The 20,158-nt window shown below is 34.2% G+C and overlaps 1 protein-coding gene across 1 annotated transcript in view; it reads right to left on the bottom strand.

Moving 5' to 3' along the window:
- Window positions 1-8,845: 8,845 nt before the first annotated feature.
- The window catches only part of LOC148947214 (uncharacterized), a 45,935-nt gene continuing 34,622 nt past the window's right edge, over window positions 8,846-20,158 (bottom strand). Inside the window, exons 5-6 of the mRNA XM_089096932.1 lie at window positions 19,787-19,942; window positions 8,846-9,203 (exon numbers count right to left, since the gene is read on the bottom strand). Of these exons, the coding sequence (XP_088953058.1) occupies window positions 8,922-9,203; window positions 19,787-19,942 (438 nt within the window). The 3' untranslated portion in view covers window positions 8,846-8,921. The remainder of the gene's footprint in view (window positions 9,204-19,786; window positions 19,943-20,158) is intronic.

The following is a 20,158-nucleotide window of genomic DNA, read 5'->3' as shown; positions in this document are numbered from 1 at the left end:
ATTTAAATTCAAGAGTTGAAATATTTCAGTAGTGTTCTGTCGTTGTTTACCTTGTCACAGTTACATTCTCTTGATCTTTCAAAGTTCACTTTGTATTTATTTCATTGAAATGCAAGAGTTGGAATATTTCAGTAGTGTTATATCGTGGTTTACCTTGTCACAGATACATACTCTTGATTTTTCAAAGTTCATTTAGAATTTATTTAATTGAAATGCAAGAGCTGGAATATTTCAGTAGTGTTTTGTTGTGCTTTACCTTGTCACAGTTACATTTTCTTGATTTTTCAAAGTTCAATTTGATTTTCTATCATTGAAATGCAAGAGTTGGAATATTTCGGTAGTGTTTTGTCATGATTTACCTTGTCAGAGTTACATTCTCTTGATTTTTCAAAGTTCATTTCGAATTTCTTTCATTGAAATGCAAGAGGTCGTGGTTTACCTAATCACAGTTACATTCTCTTAATTTTTCAAAGTTCATTTTGGATTTATTTCGTTGAAATACAAGAGTTGGAATATTTCAGTAGTGTTTTGTTGCAGTTTACCTTATCACAGTTACATTTTCTTGATTTTTAATAGTTCATTTTGAATTTCTTTCGTTGAAATGCAAGAGTTGGAATATTTAAGTAGAATTTTATTGCGGTTTATCTTATCACAGCTACATTCTCTTGATTTTTCAAAGTTCATTTTGAATTTCTTTCATTGAAATGCAAGACTTGGAATATTCCAGTAGTGTTTTGTCGTAGTTTACCATGGCACAGTTACATTCTCTTAATTTTTCAAAGTTCATTTTGAATTTCTTTCTTTGAAATGCAAGAGTTGGAATATTGTAGTAGTGTTTTGTTGTGGTTTACCGTGTCACAGCCACATTCTCTTAAGTTAGTTTTGAATTTATTTACTGGAAATGCAAGAGTTGTAATATTCAATAGTTTTTTGTCGTTGTTTACCTTGTCACAGTTACATTTTCTTGATTTTTCAAAGTTCATTTTGAATTTCTTTCATTGAAATGCAAGAGTTGGAATATTTCAGTAGTGTTTTGTTATGGTTTACCTTGTCAGAGTTACATTTTCTTGATTTTTTCAAAGTTCATTTCGAATTTCTTTCATTGAAATGCAAGAGTTGGAATATTTCAGTAGCGTTATGTCGTGGTTTACCTTGTCAAAGTTACATTCTCTTGATATTTCAAAGTTCACTTTGGTTTTATTTCATTGAAATGCAAGAGTTGGAATATTTCAGTAGTGTTCTATCGTGGTTTACCTTGTCACAGATACATTCTCTTGATTTTTCAAAGATCATTTAGAATTTCTTTCATTGAAATTCAAAAGCTGGAATATTTCGGTAGTGTTTTGTTGTGGTTTACCTTGTCACAGTTACATTCTCTTGATTTTTCAAAATTCACTTTGATTTTCTATGATTTAAATGCAAGAGTTGGAATATTTCGGTAGTTTTTTCTATTTGTTTATTATGTCACTCATGCATTTTTTGGATTTTCCAACGTTTATTTCAAATTTCTTTCAATGAAGTACCCGACTGGAAATACTCAAGAAGCTTTTTGTAGTGAAGTACCTTGTCGCAGCTAACTTCTCTGGATCGTTATTTGGTCCTCTTGTTTACAATTAATTGAATTGAAAAAACTGAACTATTACAGTAGTTCTTTGTAGTGGTTTACCTTGCACCGGTCACATTATCTGAATTTTTAACAGTCAATCTCAAATCTCTGTAGTTGAAATGCATCACTTAGTGGTTTACATAGTCACAGTCACATTATCTAAATTTTTAAATTTTTATTTTGTATTTATTTATTTGAAATGTAACAGTTGGAATATTTCAGTAGGGTTTTGGTGCAGTTTACCTTATCACAGTTACATTTTTTTGATTTTTCCAAGTTCATTTTGAATTTCTTTCGTTGAAATGCAAGAGTTGGAATATTTCAGTAGTGTTTTGTCATGGTTTACCTTGTCACAGTTACATTCTCTTGATTTTTCAAAGTTCAATTTGAATTTCTTTCATTGAAATGCAAGAGTTGGAATATTCCAGTAGTGTTTTGTCATAGTTTACCTTGTCAAAGTTACATTCTCTTGATATTTAAAAGTTTATTTTGGATTTCTTTCGATGAAATGCAAGATTTGCAATATTTTCAGTAGTGTTTTGTCATGATTTTGCCTTGTCACAGTTTCATTTTCTTAATTTTTCCAAGTTCATTTTTGAATTTCTTTCTTTGAAATGCAAGAGTTGGAATATTTCAGTAGTGTTTTGTTGCAGTTTACCTTATCACAGCTATATTTTCTCGATTTTTCAAAGTTCATTTGAAAATTATGGAAAATATAATTATCTAGCTAAAATGTGAAACTTAAGTCCAGTTTTGGATATTTATATTGATGAGGACTGATGAATTTAATTCAACGTTTTTTCTATAAAAACATATAATTTTTTTTAAAATTCGAAATTCTTCAGCTTTATTTATTTTTATCTTTTTTTTGTATGTATCTTAAAATGATAAAATATGTCTACGGCTCTAACAATTCTACTCTATGATTGGTCAGAGATATGATGTGGCTTTCCCATTGGTATTCTATGTCCGGTTGTTGACACTACCTAGTCTATTGCATGCATTAAATCAGTATTTTTTGCGCAGTGGAACGATAAACACATAAGTCATATCTTAAAAAAGTGAAGATGGAGCATTTTAATAAAGTGTATTCACATAAAAAGGTTATTGTAGCATTGAATGCCGACAAGGAGAAGTATTTAAACTATGAAACAAGTACAAGTTGTACCACTATTGGAAATGTATAAATGCATTGTCATGACAGTAAGGAATTCAATTTCTTTGGAATAGCGAAAAAATTCAACTCTTATGTTGGTGGTTATGCGAGATTGAGATTTGCAGAGATGATTGCACTCAAAGAGAATACCAACATAGAGATAATCTTTGATGATAGAGGATCACTCTTTGCTACTGTTGCATGTAACACATTACCTACTGATACATCCAATCGTCAGCTTTCGGATATTAGCATTCAACGGAAGGTCAATAAAAGAAAGACCTACTCTTCTACCAATTTCGTAAGCCAAATCTTGTCTACGTGCTGAAACTGTTACCTGTGTAAAAATAATGTGATAATAGACAGTGAAACTGCCAGTAAAATAAAAAGGGCATTGTCAGAAAATATCACTATGGAATATAAAGATGAATCGATTAAAAACAAAGCACCAGTAAACGTTGCTGCCACTGATCAAACAGTCAATGAACCAAATAATATCAAAGACGAAAAGAATATTCAGGCTGTTGATGAGACACCAGTAAAAACTGTGTATGACTCTAATTGGAATAGTGATTATTCTACTGGTTACGAACTAAGAGAAGATAAAAGCTAGAATATCAAAAGAAAACATGGTGAACGATTTTATGAAACAGATTCGAAATTTTCAAAGTTAACCATTGATATTAATAATGTTTTATAACATATTTTTGTATTAATATTCCAAATAGTATTATCTCATTAAAAATATTTTATGCATTACCTTGTTATGTGTTCATTATTTTTGGAGTAAGATAGCATATCAAACGCTTAGAATGTCTATTAAAACATCGGAGATGTAAGAAAAGGAATTTGCATACATCTATTGCCATAAGAGCCCAACAATAGGAATAGTTAGGTGTTTGAAGTTGCAACTAACAGGGCTTGTTTTGGAGGATGTCGAACTAACAGAAAGAAATTATTTCCATCTTATTGCTTCTGATTCTAGTCATACCCTTACTACTGCTTACTGGTATTGCTACTTCTAGTACTACTCGTGCCACTAAAGCTAAGGCTACTACTGTTGATTCTACTACTACTACTACTACTACTGCTACTAAAACTAAGGGTAGTAAGGCTTTTTATTGTAAAAATAGTGGAACTGCATGGAAGTAAATTGAAAAACACTATGCGCAAATAGGTTGCCAAAAGGACGCATCAGAAATATTTCAGGAACTACTGATGGTTTTAAATTAAAAGTTTTAGTGCGGGTCTAAGTGAATGCTGAAGAAACCGAAGCTCCTATTAGTATACTGCTACTATAGCTTTTTCTACTACGCAAGCTAAAATTATTAAGGTGAAACTTTCAAGAAATATTTAGGCAGATGTTGAACTAAATCAAAACGAACTATGAGCATGTAAGTGTTCAGATAGGTGACAAAGAAATATCTCAAGAATGGCTTACATTATTAACTTAGACCTTCAAGGGTAGGTTGTAGCGGATTTTGAAATAGCCAGAAGACACTAATCTTATACTGTTAATGCTGCCTTTACAGTTACTGTAATAAATGATGCTAAGGGTAGCAAGGTGAAACTTTTAAGGAACATTTAGGTTGAACATTGAACATAAGGAGTTTCAATTAAATAAAAAAAACAATGTGCATGCAAGTTTTTAAAAGGGCATGTAGGCAATATCACAGGCAGTGCCGCTCTATAATAGTTAGAAATATCACTGAAACTTTTAAACTAGCTAATTCAATTGTAAATTAAAAGTTTTAGTGCCCTTTTTAAGAGTCAAAAGATATAAAAGGGCTAGCAGGCCTCGTCAAAAGCCCATTAATTTTCCAAACACATCTAATTAGATTTTGAGACAACTATTTTGTTCAGAAAAGCAGAATGGTAGAGTAACTATTGCTCTATGGATATTGTGTATGTCAACCCCCCACAATTATGCAATTGGCCAATTATGCCTTGAAAACTAAATCAAAAAGCGCTCTGTGGCTAGTTGCCATTAAGATACCTCAGAAAAATATCAAGAACGACTAAGGATATTAAGTGAAAACTTCCGGTGCTACTGCTATTATTACTTCTGCTCTTACAATTGAAATAAACCTAAAAAGTGTAAGTGTATCCAGGTTGTCAAAAAGCATAGATAGAATTTTTGGGAATGATGAGAAGTTTAATTTTTCAGGTCAACTTCAGGAGATATAAAATTGAACTAAACACTATTATTTGTGTCAGGATTAAAAGTTGTTGAAAAAGTTTCTCTAACATACAAACAGCAAGCCAAAGTCTGGATTCTTATGGGAAAAAACGAAGATACAAAAAAAATTCCCATGAAAATGACAATGTCAAGAGAAAATGGACAGAAACTAATTGAAAAACTATTTTCGACAAACCTAGTTTTTCAGAGACAAGTAAAGATCTCCATTAAGCCAAAAATTAGCAGAAATAAAGTCAAATGATCTTCCAAGCGTAAAACTACCACAAATTACAATTAATAAATAAATGAGACCCAAAATAAACAGAAATTACAATAAATAACCAAGTCAAGCACAAAAGGAGCAAAAATTAACATGAGTAGGCAGAGAACCTCCAGGCCTTCTCAAGACTAAAAGATATTTTACACTTTGCTCAAAACAAAATTCATTTTAAATGTTTTTTCCTTTTTTTATTTTACTATACAAGTAATTATTAAAACTTTAGGGAATAAATATCAGTATTCGTATATTAAACTGACAACCCATGGTCATTTTTTTTTTCAGTAAAGTGCAGATTATGCTCTGGTCTTGAAAAGGCATTTATCAGAGACAGAAGATCAATAGAGATTTTTAAGTGGATATTTCGGGTTCTGTGTAGTTAAAGACTGACCAGCGTGGCGTGTGGGTGGCCATTTATCTTCCGAAGAAGGTGTTGGGGCCCCCCTTATTGACAGATAAACGTCCTTTTTCTCTAATACATAGATTTGCATACAATGTAGTTTCTATTGGCACGATAAACTCTCACAGAGGCTAGCCCGTTTTCAATAACGGCTGAAAGGCGAGAATTCCGCAAGAGGGAATAAATTAGTTTGTACTAAACTTATGTTTTAGTCTTCTTATGGACATACTAAATTTTGCCATTGAATCATAATTAATGGATAAAGTTACTTCATTTTTGCAGTTCCATTGGCCCTCGTTGCCACGTGCTGACAAAAGAGAGGTACTGACCTGTTTTCTGTATATACATTTTGTAGTTAGTTCCTGTTTAGAGTTCAACGAAATAACATTGGACTTGACATCAGTAAATAGAAGCGAGTTAGGTTTCTACTGTTGTTTATTGATTATTTCTTCAAAACCTGGAGGAATTGAGTTACTGTTATTCTTAATATCCAATGGAGCTCCCGTCTATCCCAGAGATATTCTTACATATACATTATTGGTAGCACAGATTGTGGCACCGAGGACCAAAAAGTGTGGCGAATACGCCCCATGGAAGGTACACTTGCCGTACCCAAACTTATTATATATCCGACAAGCCCAAAACACGAATATCAGAGCGAGAAGAACTCGTACATTCCACGGCGCGTTGGAGTGTGGTGTGGCACTGTGGTGAGCGTTTACTTACAACCCCTACTTCGGGTGTTTTTACTCGAAATTTTGATACCCATACTTTACACACAATGACGACACCAGCTGACAAAAAAAACAAACAAGATTTATAAAAAAGTGACTGTGTTTCCAGTGATGTGAGATAGGTACAATGGAGGAAGAAGATTTAACTAGCCAAAAATTTACATTAAAAACCTATACAGTCATTTTCCCATTTGTATTATCTACCAATACTGCGTTTTGACATTTTTGTCAGATTCGTCACCAAACAGAGAATTTGCTGTATATTGCTCAGCCCAACAAATAATGCATGGGAAGCACTGATGACACTGAATTTGTAATTTGATTTATATGCAAGGCCGCCGCCAGTTATTTGAGATTGCTAGAAATCAGCTTTATGTGTTCTTTTTTTTCATTAATATACTTCCAACGAAAAATCTATGAAGATACGGTGAAAATCCTTGCCGTGCATGGTGTACTTCGGTTGGACTGGTGATTGGAGGATCCACATCTCGAACAGATGAGTGTATCACGGCAATCACCCGCTACGTGAGAACTGATATGACAAGAATAACAACGTTTCGGAATAAAAATGAATTCTTGAGTACCAAGACGTTCACACCATAACCGATTTTCACTGATTTCCTTAAGAATTCGTCAAGGTATTCACGAGAATCAAAATACACTTTAAAAGTGCTAGATGAGCCGCAGATGACGTTTTGAAAAGTGCGAGATAATGTTTTGCAGCACTTTGAAATAAAAATCTTTTCAGCTGTCTTCTGTCAAATTTTTAGGGTCCCTTCACTACAATCATCAAAAAAGTCAGCTTCGAATTCACTTCAATCGAGGGTTTAAATTTATTAGCATTTTCAGAAATCTGCTTAGCTTCAGTCTTTGATTTCGCCACAATGCGCTATTCAGAAGTTGATTGTTTTAGTTCAGATACTTCGCCTGATTTCTCAAGAAATAAGTAGTCGACAAATGTTTGACGGTCACTTGGCAAGACCATGTTTTTGGGACAATTTCTAAGAACAACGGCATATGACGTAGTAGCGGCAGGTTGTTCAAACTGCGGCCAAAAGATATCATTTATGGTCACCTGACTCTGATTTACGTTTTCCATTAAACCATCGAAGCCACTAAACCAATAAACCATCTATATGTTTTCCACTAAACCACTAAGCCATTTCGTTAACTTCAAATATCAAAATCGAAAATACTGCATCACCTATAGAGGGGGTTTGACATGGCGAAAGAATAACAAATTTTGGTATAGGCTTAGCCTTTTTTGCAGCTGCGAAAAAAATTTTGTACATATCCACTACATTGTCCTCTTTTTTTGTATGATTCATCATTCTTGAAGAAATTTCCAGCTCTTCTAACACAATTTCCTTCGCTTTGATAATACAATCTCGGCCACCAACAACGGTCACATTGCATGTTATCAAGTCCAACTTAATACCATCCGTAAGTACTCGAGTAAGAAAGTTCAGCAACGGGTTAAGCACTAACTTCTCCGACATAACTTGTCACAAACAATTCTAAGTGCAGATCATCCAAACTTTGTCCGATCAAATAGACGTCTCAATGCAGCTGTCCAGATAACGAGCAGCAAGGGTCTACAAACTTAACAGAATCAATGTCTGAATGGAATTCCAGACAGGAACTTATTGAAGTGCCATGAAATAAATTTAACTAATGATCACAAACGTAAGAAAATGACTTTCAAAGTAAAGACAAAAGACCCGAGGGACTTAAAACTTTTGCAAAATCAGCATATACAGCATTGTTTGCCATTACATCTCGAGCCAATATTATTTTTGATATTTAGTTTCTGAGTTTTTTAATTAATGCTGGGAAATCCAGGTCTCCCTCCCATGGAAAATTTCCTCCCCCCCCCCCAAGCAACTCCTCCATGGAAAGATCCTCCGACAAAACACCCCCACCAGAAAATTGTCCCCCCCCCACGAAAATATCTTTATGCTTACCAATAGCCAATACTATTTGTAGTCAATGGGCAAAGTTTATGAATTTCATTCCTTGCCCTGGGGGCTCTGGGGGGTTCAGGTCATCCTCAAGGACATATTAGATCTTTCGACCATGATGAAAAAATGGCTATTTCAAAATTTTTACCAGACAGTTTTGGGTAAAAAAAGGAGAGGGGCTAGGTACTCACCGATGTTTTTCGTCACTCAAATACGGCATTATAACCTTTGATTTCCGATAAAATAACTGATCTCCTGATCTTCTAGGATTGCTTGTTCGATACGGTCACCCATGAAAAAAAAATCCAAAAAAACAGACATCCGTATAAACTTCATGATTTGTAAACATTTTGAATAAACATAAAAATATGATTCTTTTGATGTATCCATTATTATTAAGATTCTATTTATTACAATTTTGGCTACTATTGAGCAGTATTACCCCTTGCTTACAGTTCATTATCTAAAACCATTTGAAATACAGGCAAATCAGTACAACAAATATTGTTTTAGAATCTAGTTATTTAAAACAATTACCTATAATTTATTGTTAAATCAAAATTGAATGAGGCACTCTCAGCTTGAGAGACTGGTTATAAAATTCAGCTTTATTGAGCAAAGTAAGGATAATCACTGTCAGAGCTATCACGATTGTAATCGTAATAACCATCATAAGGTCCATCATCAGAATCATCAGATTCAAAGGAAAATGGCCGTTTACAGGAGAAGGAAAATGGCCGTTCACAGGAGAATCTTAGCAAGGGTAGAGCGTCCGATAAGCTGAATTTATGTGCCGGGGAGAATAATTTGTAATTAACATATAAGTAGCGAAGCTTTGGACAATATTTCTTCACAGTTTCGAGAGTCTTGTCAGTGACTCCTAAGCCATCCTGAAAAGAAAGAGAGAAAAGATTTAAAAAAGAAGCCACGAACTTAGCACTTATAGACTGATGCTACATGCTGAATTAAAACAATGTCACGATAATTCTACACCATCATCGTTAAAGACAATCTAGCAAAAATATTTAACATTTTTGAAGCGTCAAAAAAATATTTGATCCAGCAAATAGCCTGTCTGAACACTGAACAAAAGAGAGCACTGACGCCTAAAGACTTTTTCAAGAGAATTTTACAAACTTAACAGAATCAATGTATGGATGGAATTCCAGACAGGAACATACTGAACTGCGATGAAATGAATTTAACTAATGATGCCAAACGAAAGAAGATGACTTTCAAAGCAAAGACAAAAGACCCGAGGGAATTAGAACTTTCGCAAAATCAGCATATACAGCATTGTTTGCTATTACAGATAATGAAATATACCCACCACCATAAGCAACATATAGATGCCTCGGAATATGTAAAGGAAGGTCTCCGGGAGCACAATACAATCAAACAAATAGAGGTTTGGCTGATTCAGCCTCATTTGAAGACTGGCTCTTCATAAAACAAACAAAACACAAGTTCTTCAACTGAAAGGAAGGAGCAAAATCAAAACTTAAAACGAAAAGAAAATATTTATATGAGGCTGCCACTTTCTCAAACCCTCACTCTTTACACTAAACTTATTCTGAATTTAATAAAAACTTGTTATTATAATTAAACGCCCCGGGTGTTTCAAGAGTCGTTCTTAAAGAATAGGCATAAAAGTAAAAATTTAGCTTAAAGAGCGATGTATTGAGAAAAGGGCAGTCTCTTCATATAATCAATAATTTCTTTTCGTTTAAGGTTTTAATATTGCTCCTTACTTTTAGTTAAAAAATGTGTTTTTTAAAATTTAATTTCTGATCGTTTTTAAATAATGCTGAGAAATCCGGCTCCCCCTCTATGAAAAATTCCCTTCTCTACACGGACAATCACTCGATGGAAGTTATTCCCGTGTAAAATAACCCCCTCTACCCGCAATGTCCTACCCACGAAATTACAAACAAGTTGAAAAGTACCCCCGTAAAATTTCTTACGGACGATTACACGTGAAAAAATTTTCTTAACACACTTTCATTTGGAAAAGAATTTCATTTGCAAAAATTGTTTTAAATCATTCCAGAGATCCTTACCTCCGCAGAGGAGATTTCCCGCAAATACACCACACACTAGTAGAAAGTTGCTCCCATAATAAATTTCGTCTGGAAAAATCATACCGTTGAAAGATCCCACATGAAAAATTTCTTCCGCAACAAATCCCCCCTCCAACGGAAAGATAATCTAAACAACTTCAACTCGGTAAAAATGTCCTCTCAGACGATTCCCTTTAACATCTCCACTTGTAAAATTAAGTCGACAAAGAGAAGGTAAGACTAATAAAAAGAAATTCGAACCCTCCATTTTTTTTTGTCATTTAAAAAGGGCACTAGAACTTTTAATTTCCGTTCGAATGAGCCCTTTATCGATATTCCAGGACTAAGGGCTCAATGAGATAAACCCTGAAAAAAAAACAAATAAACACGCATCTGTGATCTTTCATTTGGAAAAAATATAAAATTCAAAATTTTGCAGATGGGAGCTTGAAACTCCAATCATAGGATACTCAGATACACAGAATCAGATGAATCTGAATGAATCTAAATCTTCATTAATATCCGCTAACTTTTAGGGGGTATTCTCCCCTGTTTTGAAAATCAGGCACATTTTCTCATGTGCGTAGTTTTGATGGGTAACACTACACTTATAGAATTTTATACATTTGGAATCAGTATAACAAGCCAAATTTTTGATATATCTATTGATATCAAAATTTCGTTTTTTAGAGTTTCGGATACTATTGGGCCGTGTCACTCCTTGCTTACAGTTCATTACCCCGAACTGTTTGATCCTCTCAGGCTAAAGTCTCGAGAGTAGCAATAATTATTGAGGATGAAGTATCTTCATATGTCTTGACCGTAGCATTGAAAGTTTTAAAAAGAAAAACTTCTTGTTTGTTGTCTTTTCTGAACATTTATTAAAAAACTTTCAGAAAAAGAAGTTTTTCAAAAAAGAGTAAAGAGTCATATTAAACTCAAAACCAGCACAAACAAATTTCTATAACAATTCAAACTCTATATATATACATTTCAAACTAATATACAAAAAAATCCCTGTAATTTTCTAAAAGACTAGAAAGAACTAAAGAAAATTAACTAAATATTTAATATATAATAATATTATTTCTTGGAAACTCGGAGTTGCTCCCGCAGAAAATTCCCTCTGGGGAATTTATCCCGTGGAAAACTCCCCCCATGAAAAATTTCTCCCGTGAAAAAATCCCCCCCTCCAGCGGAAAGACACGCTAGACAACTCCAACTCGGTAAAAACGTCCTCTGAGACAATTCCCCTTAATATCTCCACATTTAAAATTGAGTCGACAAAGGGAAAGTAAGACTAATAAAGAGAAATTCATATGAGAATTCTGGCAAATTCCGCCAGTGTAAAATTTTCCCTGTAAAGGGCACCCCCGCAAACTTATTTCCCCATGGAAATTCCCCCCAGCAGAAAATTCATCCCCCCTCCACACGAAAAATGTATACGTACTTCCCAATAACAAATACTATACGTAAACAATGGACACATTTGATCACTTAAAGACCTTTTCCCAGGGGCTGTGGAGGGTCATGTTGTCTCCAAAGGCATAGTTATTGAGCCTTTCAGCTATGCTGAACAAAATGGCTATCACAAAATTTTGATCGGAAGACTTTGAGGAAAAAAGAAATATGGGAGGGGGTCTAGTTGCCCTTTAGTTTTTTTGTCATTTAAAAAGGGTTCTAGAACTTTTATTTCTGTTCGAATAAGCCCAATCTCGATATTCTAGGACTGTGGGCTCAATTAGATCATCTCTGAAAAAAAACTAAAATAAAAACAAATAAACATACATCCGTGACCTTTCTTCTGGAAAAAAATTACAAAATTCCACATTTTGCAGATGGGAGCTTGAAACTTCTACGATATGGTTCTCGGATACACATAATTTGATGAATCTAAATCTTCATTAAGACCCCTTGACTTTTAGGGGGTATTCTCCTTTTTTGAAAGTCAGGCACATGTTCTTAGGTGCGTAGTTTTTGATGGGTAACACTTATCTTAATGAATTTCATACATTTGGAATCAGTAACAAGCCAATTCTTTTGATATATCTATGGATATCAAATTTCCGTTTTTTAGAGCTTCAGTTACTATTGGGCAGTGTCGGTCCTTACTTACAGTTCGTTACCCCAAACTGTTTGATCCTCTCTGGCTAAAGTCTCAAGAGCAGCCAATAATTATTGAGGATGAAGTACCTTCACAATTATGACCTGATCGTAGCATTGAAAGTTGAAAAAAAAAAATTCCAAAAAATAAAATATTAAAAAAAAAGTAGTCATATTAAAAACAATACCAGAACAAACAGATTTATACAACAATTAAAACTCAAAACAATCAAAAATTACTTTAAAAAAATCAATGGCAATCAAAAAAAATAGTAAATAAAATATACGATCATAAAAAAAATAGGGATAGCTGGTAATAACATAGAAAAAAATCCTTTTATGTATCTAAAAGACTAGAAGGAACTAATAAAAATTAACTAAATATTTGATGCATAATACTATTATTTCTTGGAAACTCGGTAGCTATAAATTTCATTTAACAACAATTTCTATTTTTATTTTTATATTTTGTACATATAAAGCGCAAATAATCCAACAAATTTTTGACTTTTACAGTTAGGAAAGGGCAGTACACAAACTCCTGTCTGTAGTAATTTTGCTCCTTTTAAGTTTTAACCACAGTTTATATAATTATCCAGTATGATCATTCTCTATCTCACACATTACAAATAATTAGGCTAGAGTGCAAGTGTTCCGGAGAACATTTATCCAAATATAAATATAATTGAAGCCAGATATTTTCACGGTTAGACAAGTCAGACTGCGATCTAATCGGAAACAAGTGAAAACCCGCTATTACGAATAATGCACCTTGTTGGAAACAGTCGGAAACAGACCAACCCGCATTCCCGCTAATGCAGAAATAAGTGGGAGGAGCTTTTTGTTCGCACCGAGAACGAAGACCAGAAATGATCTGCGATAAACTTACTGGATAATTCTATAAACTGTGGTTTTAACTGAATATTCAACATAATTTTAATATGTTCAATATTACTACTTTTGTTTGAAAAACTTTTTTTTGGGGAATTTTTTTTTAAATAAATTTCTGTTCGTTTTTGATTGTCAATGTTATAGATTTTGTTAATACAAGGTTGATTTCCCCATTTTTTTATGTCTCTATTGTAACAACATACATATCTAAGTATAATTCAATGGTTCTATATAGTGATTTTTGAATTATTTCAACATCCCCTTAATATTCCCTGAAAGTTTCAACTAAATGTCATTAGTTGTTTCTGGGATATTTCAGATACGCCCTTTTGATATCCGAGATGAACATATTATCTATTTCGTTGAATATTTCGACTCTTAGCCGATCCTAAGACATTGTAGAAAGACTCTAATGATAATCTGGATGTACATAGTGTCCTTTAATTTAGTTTAAAATCTCCCTAAGCATTCCTCGAAGGTTCAAGTAGTGTTTAACATGACCTGTAAGTTTCAACTTAATGTCCTCAGTTTTTACTGAATTATTACTGATGTCCTCTATTGGCAGTTAGCATGCATAAAGCGTGTTTTGATTTTGTTCAACATTCATTGAAATGTAAAAGCAATCGTAAGAAGTTACAGTTTCAAGTTGTTGTAGTTGGAAGTAGTCACTGTTGTAGTTGCAACCAGTCGCATTTGCAGCCAAAATACTGGTAATAGTAGCCCTGAACGTCTCAATTTAATACCCTTACCTGTTCCTAAAATATTGCAGGTATGCTCTTTTGATAACTTGAATAAAGATAATGTTTTTTATTTAGTTCAACATAACCCTTTTCCCTAATGATAAATCCTACATATAGAATCCTAAAAGGGGCCCCATAGGCCCCTTGTCCCAGGGTCTATGGGACATGGGGTGAACAGACCTTGCGACTATTTTGAAGAAAATCCCCTTTAAATATTCTATGATTTTAAAGAGGAGCATCTAAAAGGACAAGAGGAGGGGGGCTAGTCACTCCCCGTTGCTTTTTCAACTTCCCTCTCAACATCATTTTGAAGTTCTAACTTAATACTCTTAGCCATTCCTTACATATACCAAAGGATAATATACGCCATAAATCTTATTGTGACGAGGATAAAAGAAAATGAATGACATATTTATTTTATAAAATAAATTTTAAAATAATCAGTCTTAAAAGCTAAACCAAATTGATTATCGGTTTTAATCCAATTGATATAGAGTAATGTATGCACAACTAGTAGGTAATGTGTGACGATCTCTAAACGAAAATATTTGTTTTGTGAAAATGCAGTTGGGAACAATGCCCAGTAAGCCACGTGCTGTTATAACCTCGGTCTCCCAAGATCGTAAACAAGCTTCATTTAAATCACGCCTGTGTTTTTTCAGTGTTTATATAGAAGTTTCCGCCCCTCTTTGTTAATTAGTCGTCCATCATTTCAAAACGGACATCACAAAAAGAATCTCAAAAAGAATTATAGACTTTCTCAAAAAGAAATAGTAGGTTGATAGCAGACCTTAGTTGGTTGATATAAATCTTAGTTGAAATAGGAAGCAATTTAAAATACTTAACGGGAAAACTTTATGATGGAGCTTCATTTAGGAGTGGCCAGTTTCAAGGCTGTGCTTCTATAGTCCGTGAAACATTTTCCCATGCAGTCTATGTTCACTGTGCAAGTCACCCCTTAAACTTAACCCTGTGTCATTTGTGCAACATACCTGTTATGAGACATTGTCTAGGAACTTTCAAAGAAGTAATTAATTTCTTTAGAATTTCACCTAAACGCTCTGCAACCTTTAAACAAACTATTAAAAAAAGTAATCCTATCACAGGGACAAAAAGAATAAGATTGAACACATGTTATGAGACTAGATGGATCGAGCACTTAAAAGCAACCAATTTGTTTAAAGAGATGTTCATTATTATCTGTAAAGCTATCAGGGAAATTCAAGAACATTCTGATTCAGCTTCTGAATCGTCAAGCAAGGCTTATTCTTTGCTATCTGTTACTGAGAAATACAGTTTTGCTGCAGCTATGGGTACTGTCAGTAAAGTTTTTAGTCTGTCACACAGACTAATTTAGGAGTTAAAGGGGTGAAGTTTAGGATTTAAGTTTAAGGGGTGACTTGCACAGTGAACAGTGCACAGTGGCTGTACCACATCATAGTCACATCTATCGATGAAGAAAGCAAAATATTATGAATGACGTAGCAATTTTCTTGATTTTAGCATCACACTTGTATTTAAAAAGCAAAAAATTATAATTGCAAGAAATTACTTTAAAGAGTTTGCACCAACAGTAATTTGTGTCCCACTCGTCTCTACTAATGGCAAGTCTTCTTAAATTTTGTCAGATTCCTCTCCCAGATAGGAATCCCGCTGTTCTAAGTTTTCATCTATTCTAGTTTAAAAAATTATGCTTTAAACCTTGACTCTGATTGGTCAGTCAAGAAATTTATGCTTGAAATTTGAACTATATTGAACTCGAGAAATTACGAACGGCAAACATAATTGGCGCTGTAGTCGTGCGTAATTTTGATTTATCGACAAGTGTGACTATAATGTGGCACGGGCATTAATGTTTTTAAGAGAAAGTTCAGTAAACGTCTTTTGTCTTAATTTCTTTTGAATGTTTGTCGTAATTAATACTTTCATTTATTGTCATGATCCCTTCTGCCTTTGGCGCTTGTACAATATAAATATTATGCTTCCAAGCCTAGTGGCAAATCAATTCTCATGTCTTAAGAATCAAATAAATATATTAAAAGGGGATTTTCTTCAAAATAGTCGCAAGGTCTATTCACCCCATGCCCCATAGGCCCTGGGACAAGGGGCCTATGGGGCCCTTTTAGGATTCAAAATATAGGATTTACCATTAGGGGAAAGGATAATGTTGACCTAAATCAAAAAACATTATCTTCATTCGAGTTAACAAAAGAATATACCTGCAACATTTTAGGAACAGGTAAAGGTATTAACTTGAGACGTTCAGGGCCGCTGTTACCAGTGTTACAAATGTATTACCGATTTTCTGTGTTCATCCCATTTATCAACAACTCTCTGCCGCAGCTGCATCACCGAATCCTTACCCACAGAAGGTTGCTGGAGTCACTGCAATACCTACTCCCTCAGCACTGTATTTCGATAGACGAAGAAAAAACAAAGGATATATCAGATAATCTGACTAATTTTTGTATCTTGATGCAGAAAGCTATAGGGGAAGCTTGTAAGCTGAGTTACCTCTGTGGAGGAGAACCTGGATACAGTCAGAAAACGTAGCACCAAAATATTTCATAACGTGCTCAAAAGAATGTGATAAGAACATTTTCTGCACTCTACATCAATTTTTGAAGATTGGTGCAACGATTCCCGTCACTATGGCTTCGTGTGAATCTGCTTTATCTGTCCTAAGAAGAGTGAAATCTTATACTAGGAGTGCTTTGGGTCAGGAACGGCTAAATGGATTTGCCTTATTATCCACACACAGGTGAGTTCCAGTAAATGCAGAAGATATTTTGGATAAACTAGCCTTTTGATCATAGATAAACTAAATTTTGATCAGTGTTCAAGGGAGGGGCATTTAAAAAGGACAGGGGTACTTGCAGTTCACAGATCCCTTTTCAACATACCCTGTAAGTTTCAACTTAATGCCCTAAGCCATCCCTTAGATATTGCTGATACGCCCGTTTGACATGTACGCCCTTTCCCCAAATGCATTATTATTTTACCTTGAATATTTTGAATAAAAAGGCTATTTCAAAATTTTGATCAATTTGTTTTGGAGAGGGCAGCTAAAGAGGGCATGGGAAGGGTCTGCCATCCTCCAACCCCTTTAAACATTCTCCTCAAAATTTCATGTGATTTTTAACGTCACACCAACAGCTATTATAAAGTTATTACAGATCCTCTCTTTGATAAACTAGACGTATATAATGCCTTTTGATACCCCTCAACATTCTGAAAATTTCACCGCCCTTAGCTTTTTCAGATACACACAGAACCAAAACTTTCCCTTTTCTAATGATAAATTCTGCAGTTCAACAGTATATAAATTGCGTAATTTATAATCCTTCCAAAGCCAATGTGGGGAGTATGGAAACCAGGGAGGCCTAGCTATTAAATCTTTTGACCAATAGGAGCTAAATGATAGTTAAAAAATTTCGACCATTGTTGGTGAGAGGAGGCACATAAAAAGGGCACGGTGGGAGGGGGCGGGTAGTAACTGAGAAATAAATCATTTTTTATCAGACGTTTTCCAATAATATTATTTTAAAAAAATGAGGGTCATGTCGTTTTAATCCCAGAATTGAATCCTTAGTGCCTGAGGGAATATTTTCAGGGAAAAGAACATACAAGATAAGTATTATATTTTTAATTAGGTATAGCTAGCTTTAATTAGGTATAACCCATCTGCTTATACAGGTTAGCCCTTTAAATATTGTTCTTGGCTTCTAGAAAATCATTTGGCCTGTTCCTATGCATCTGCTGTTTAAATGCCTCGTGCTATCTTCTGAACTTCAACGGCTGCAGTGAATTGTTTCCGTGAGAACATTTTTGCGATTTTCTGACATCCGCTTTTTTGAAGGCGCAAAAAAATTCACATCAATTAGAACCAAAGATTCCAATTGGTTCAAACTGACCAACCTGATCGAAATATTCTTAATTGGTTTAATTTTGAGCTGTGAGTTAACTAGTTTCCCGATTACACTTACTTGAGATATAGTTTTTAACAGTAGGAGATCGTTTGAGATATTGAATAGAATTTAGATTGAATAGAAGTTATTAAGTATATGAGATGTAATACCCCATCCTCAGAACCCCGCTCCTTATAGTACTTTAAAGAAAACTTCTCATTCTAATTAAACGGCCCTTATAAACCAGGAGTCGTTCGTAAAGAATTGAGACAAAAGCCAGACTTTAATGTAAAGACCGAGGTATGTAAGGAGGATGTATCCCTCCTCATATTTGGAATTATCTTTGATAGTTTTAAGTTTTAATGCTTTTACTTACTTTCCGTTTAAAAAAATTTTTTAAAAAAAAAGATTTTTTTTTCGCTTTTCAAACGGGACGTCTTCTTCCACTACATGGAAAGTTACACAAAAACAACAAATTCCTCCACATAAAGTTTCTATTGGGTAAAATTCCACCAGGAAATTCCATCCTCGCTGAAAACTCTCGCCGGAAAATACTGTGTAATTTTTTTTCATGAACCCCTCCCTCTCCAAATGGAAAGTTTCTTCTGCAAGAATACTCCCCCCCCCCCTATGGAAAAATATTCAGACATTTCCCACCCTGCTTAAAATTTCCTCGGAAAAACTTAAAACTGAGCCACCAAAGAGAAAGTAAGAAATAATGATCTTGCACAGGAATTTTGACGAACTCTCAACGTAAAATACACCCTATGAAATTTTCCTCCCAATTCAATGTCCATACTTCTGAATAGCAAACATTATATCTACACAATGGGCAAATTTCTTAACTTACAACCCTTTCCCCAGAGGCTGTGGGGAGAGGGCGTGTCATCCCGAAAAAAATGGTAAATGGAATTTTCAGACTGTGCTAAACAAAAATAAGGTTAACCCAAACATCGAAGATCCTTAGTGGCACTGTCCGTCAGTTAAGACAAGCAATAATACCAATTACAGCAAGATTTCAGCTTTTAAAGAACTTTTATTCGCCTCTTTCACTGGCACCGAGTCGCTTAAGTGTTATAAGTATTTAATTTTATAAAAATGTAGGCAAATCGTTGCTTATACTATCGTTAACAGGGAGCATATAATTTTAGTTTCTGTAGCTTAAAGCTTACCACTTTCATTTCAAAACTGTTTCAACATGGAGCAGTAACAACATAAGTATGTTTCATTGCACAAACGAGACCTTCAAGCGAAATTGGAGGGATAGGCCAGAGGCTACTAAAAACATGTATTCAGCTTAAAAAACTTCAGCGTATTACAACTTAGATAATTTCAAATGTTGAATTAATTCTTCTTTCGGGAACATTTTCTTCGTAATTTGTTCTTTAGCTTGTTTTGTCATACTCCCGGGCCTGCCACCTCGGGTTCTTATCGCCTCTCTCCTATATATAACCCAGCAGAGCATCCATTCTGCAATATTTAGTCCAGGACTGGCACTCCTTTAATAGTACAGGCAGCTTTAATATTTCTCCCTTACTAGTTCAGTGTCAGCAATCCTGAAGACAGTTCAAAAGAACAGAGAACTCTGGAATCCCCTATTAGTATTTTTACCTTTTACAAAAAAGTCAATAACACCAAAGATGAAACTAATTAATAAGAAAGAAAAGATTTTAAAAAAAATGCATTGAAAGTATTCTCCTTCTGTTCATAATCCTGCAATTTCAAGGATACTATCTACTTAAAAAAAAGAATAATGATATACTTAAATTACCTCCACACCGAGGAAACGTAATCTTGTTAATTCTGGAAGGAGTTTAGATAAACCCAAGTCGGTAATTTTACTGCAACCCCTTAAATCCAGTTCTTCTATAAATCGTTTCAATGGCAAAGGCTGTGCTGCAAGGTCCATAAGACCACAATCGGTAATCTGAAATAAAAACGAACATAAAATTCGAACAACATCAGATACGCCTTTACATTAAAATTGGCAAAAACTAAATTGTAGAAAATAAGCAGCAACTATAAGAATATATGAGAAAAAACTTCTTATCATTTACATAGTAATATAAAAGTAGATTCCCATTTAAAACATTTCAAATATATTTCCATCTATGGTTTTGTTTTTTCACAAGGTTGGAATTCC

The sequence above is a fragment of the Artemia sp. Qi Xiang Cuo genome, chromosome 11 (genome assembly GCF_049724085.1).
Source record: "Artemia sp. Qi Xiang Cuo chromosome 11, ASM4972408v1, whole genome shotgun sequence".
Lineage (NCBI taxonomy): Eukaryota > Metazoa > Arthropoda > Branchiopoda > Anostraca > Artemiidae > Artemia > Artemia sp. Qi Xiang Cuo.
This window is presented reverse-complemented; position numbering and strand designations above follow the sequence as displayed.